We start from the raw sequence: 4,130 nt of genomic DNA, 5'->3' as shown, positions 1-4,130 counted from the left end.
CTAAAAATGTAGACTTTCTCTTCTTCCTACGATGAATATACATTTCTTGCGATATAGTAAATCAAGTTGACGATGAGGAGGAAAGTTCAAACATGCAATTTACTCAAAGTTATATTAGTCGGGAGCACCATCTTGCACATCAGCGGTTAATGGATGACTACTTTCTCGAAAACTCAAAATACCACTTGGTGTAGTTCAAACGACGATTTCGCATGAGGCAGTGTGTCACGAATATTTTCAAATGTCGAAACTTGTGTCACGTGAAGGTCTACAAAATATGCTATTGTGTATTATTGATTTATATACAAATGTTTTATTTGCGGGAACATACTTATAATGACATGCTACATTTGTATGAGGCTCATGAAGAACTTCATAGTTTTCCCAAAATACTCTCTAATATCGATTGTATGCATTGGGAATTGGGAAATTACCCAGTTTCATGGAGAGGTTAATTTACAATATGGGATCACAGTTATCCAACTATTATGCTTGAAGTCGTTGCCTCGTACGACTACCAGATTTGGCATGCTTACTTTGGAGTTGCGGGATAAAATAATGACTTAAACGTTTTACACATTATTCCATTGTTCAACTCGATGCTCAATGATGAAATGTCAGACATCCCTTTTTACGTTAATGGTGTCGAGTACAAAAGAGGTTATTACTTAGCTTACGAAATTTCCCCAACATGGGCATCATTCGTTAAGTTGTATTCTAGTGCAGCTGATCAAAAACGTTGTTACTTTTTAAAGAAACAAGCTTCTGCACACAAAGATGTTGAGAGAACCTTTGGTATTTTACAGGGACGTTGGAATATACTACAACAACCGCCACGATCTTACAAGGTGAAAGCTATTCAGAGGATCATGTATGCAAATATCATTATGCACTAAATGATTGTTGAAGGAACGAGTATAACATTACTGAGAATGCTGAGGTTGATGAACCGATTGTGAACATGCAAACTAGTTGGATCGATAGGTTTGACACGTATACTAGAAGTACGAAGGAATTACACGATAGAGAGGTGTACGGAGGTTTACGGTCCGTTTTGATAAAACATCTTTGGGCTATAGGTAAACATGAGTAGTTATTCAAATTTAAGTTGAATGCTTTAATCATTTTAGTTTGATGTTTTATGAATTGTAGTTTACTTTTTAATTATGAATTGTAATTATTCTAAAAATCTAAGTGTTATTTTATTTATTTTGTCTAGTTTTATTTTATAATTTATTCAATTAACTAAAAAGTAGATATTTTCTCTATCAAAGACATCAAAAACTGACACTGAACGACTTCCTCACTTTCTCTTAAATGGCTTTTTAGTGTCAGTCCAGTCAGTGCTCAATCATCTGCCAACACTAAAATACACTGAAAGCTGATCATCACACCACCCCGTGCTCTAATGAATAATCTTATTAATTAGCGAAACTGTTTTTGTCTACATCTATATCAGTTAAATGAGTAAATATACAAATAAAGTTTCGTTTGATAAAACAGAATATAATAGCGTTAATAATATATAAAGATATAATTGACCTTGGTTCTAAACTACTATAACATGTTTGACAATCAGTCCAAATTAACACTCCGAATGATATAGAATACCCTATTAACCTCGTACATGAATATATAAATGATGTATTTGTTTAATAAGCATTTTAAATATACTTTTAGGAGGGTATTAAAGGAAAATGAAGGTTAAAATAAAACAATTAAAAGAATATTTTAATCCTGAATGATTATTTTATGATTGTTATAAATTATTTATAATTTGAAAGATACAAATAAACACGTTAAATGATGAAAAAATTTAACATTCAATGGTGAAATATCCCATTCAATGGTAATTTAACTTTGTAACTACTATGATAAATACGCTACTTTTCAAGATAAATAAAATCCACTTAAACCTTAACGGTTGCATTTCACATTTCTTTTATGCCTGATTCAAAAACAATAAAGAAAAAAAATGTATGGGCTTTGAGGGTAGCTCGATACTTCTAAAAACGCCTACCGCCTAAAGCGCGTATAATTATACCAATCGGCCTTACTGTGATTCTACGTTTTAGGTGGGCCCAATATTTGTGTAATCTACTAACTCATATGTTCGTTCATTTGATTTTACCAATCTCGATCTCATATTTTATGAATTTAGGCAAATTAATCACTATGCGTCTTTTCTATAAATATTTTAACAGTATGTCACTAAAATCACGATATTATAAGAATGCCCCGCACTACGCTCTGAATACCACGCACTGTGCTTGACGTGGGTGGTACGAGTTGCGTGCAATCTTGGATGATTTTGTAGAAATTAATCAATGACCAAGCATCACGCACCGTGCTTGATGCATGGTGCGAGTTGCGTGTAACCTTGAATGATGTCGCAGAATTGAATCAACGACCAGACACCAGGCATCGTGCTTGGTGTGTGGTGTGTGGTGCTAGTTGCGTTTAACCTCTAACGATTTCATTCAAATGAATCAACGACCAAACAACACGCACCACGCACGGAGCATCACGTACGGAGCACCACGCACCATGCTTAGTGCTCGGTACATGGTGCTAGTTGTGTTTAACCTTGGACGACGCCGTTCATATGAATTAACGATCAAACAACACGCACAGAGCACCACATACCATGCTTAGTGCATGGTGCGTGGTGCTAGTTACGTTTAACCTTAGACGATGTCGTTCAAATGAATTAACGACCAAATAATACGCACCATGCATAGAGCACCACACATCATGCTTAGTGCTCTGTACGTGGTGCGAAGACATCTTTGCAAAATTTTAAGGGCATATGGTTAAAACGTACTAGAAAAAAGGGCACATCCATTAATTTTGTTGATGCATATTTGTATGGCCGTCCCTGGGCGAATAACGTTTTGTAAGACCCTGTTTCAGTTTCAGTCTTGGGCGGTTGAATGGGACGTCGTCCAGATGGTGGGGCGCCGTCCAGTAAAGAAAGACTGGACGTCCAGATTATTGGACGCCGTCCAGATGAACTGGCGGGCCAGCTGTGCAGTTTTGTTATATTAAGAGGGGTATTTGTGTCTTTTCACTTGGAGCCGAATTTGTAGCCATATTATTAGTTGGGATTCAGTTTTGGATCACTTTTCACATCCACAAACATTCCCACTTCATTCTTAGAGAGAGAAAGAGATAGAGAGTGATTCTAGAGAGAGATTTGGAGATTTGGGGAAGAAGGAGCTTGAATCGATCGAAAGCTCGGGTTTCAAAGTTATTCCTTTTGTTCTCAGCTACGTTGTGGTAGTATTGGTAAGTTCTAACTCCGAATTTCATTTGCTAGATTTGAGTTCCAAGTTAGGGTTTTGATTGTGTGTTCTTGAATAAGACCCACTAGTTGATAAATGGGTGTTTAAGCGAGTAAATGGTGTTGATGACCATTGTTGGTGGGTTTTGGGTTGGATGATGAGATTGATTAGTTGATAATATTGTTTGGGTTTGAAATCACTAGTTAACTTAGACTATAAGTGATTAGTAGTATAAGCTTGCAAAATGGGTGTTTTGACTTTGAGATTGGGTCAAAATGAGTTTTCTGTCAAATGTTGCAAGTAATGTGTTTTGATGATGAAACCTTGAGTGAAATGAGTTGTTGGAACCTAATCACTAGTCGATTGTGATTATGGGGGTATTGGGTGAGATTTGACTTAGTCAAAGTGGAAGTAAGTGCAAATGGGTCAATATTGAACTTATTGGTGTTTTGGGCATAAGCTAGAGTGTTTATCTTATTTGTTTGTAAATTACTTAGGAGATTTGCATTTGGACATTTAGGAGCTCAAGCGGGATTGTTTTTCAAGTAATCGAGGTGAGTGGAATATTTATACGTTTATGTATATAATTTGGTTGCTTGTGTGCGGCGTGGTAAGTGACATCCGTTAGGATTCACTTTTCGAGGACCATAATTGGGCTGGAAAATATAGTGAGTGATATCCGTATGGATAGCTCTTTGTTGGCTATATTTGGTTGCGATATGTGGTGAGTAATATCCGAAAGGAATAACTCTTTGTCGACCACGATTGAAGATGAGGCATGTGACGAGAGATTAATATTTGACCTATCGCTCTTCGTTGGTCACATGTGTGTGTTTGGTTATGTAG

General features: G+C 36.4%; 1 protein-coding gene across 1 annotated transcript; it reads left to right on the top strand.

The window, feature by feature from the left end:
- The first annotated feature begins 341 nt into the window (after positions 1-341).
- Positions 342-896, top strand: LOC139849521 (uncharacterized). The gene is made up of 2 exons (XM_071839169.1): positions 342-450; positions 622-896. Exons 1-2 carry the CDS (start codon positions 342-344, stop codon positions 894-896), a joined length of 384 nt encoding a protein of 127 aa, XP_071695270.1.
- The last annotated feature ends 3,234 nt before the right edge of the window (positions 897-4,130 follow it).

This window comes from Rutidosis leptorrhynchoides, chromosome 5 (assembly GCF_046630445.1).
Source record: "Rutidosis leptorrhynchoides isolate AG116_Rl617_1_P2 chromosome 5, CSIRO_AGI_Rlap_v1, whole genome shotgun sequence".
Classification (NCBI taxonomy): domain Eukaryota; kingdom Viridiplantae; phylum Streptophyta; class Magnoliopsida; order Asterales; family Asteraceae; genus Rutidosis; species Rutidosis leptorrhynchoides.
The sequence above is the reverse complement of the archived record's forward strand: the minus strand, read 5'-3'. Positions and strand labels throughout refer to the sequence as shown.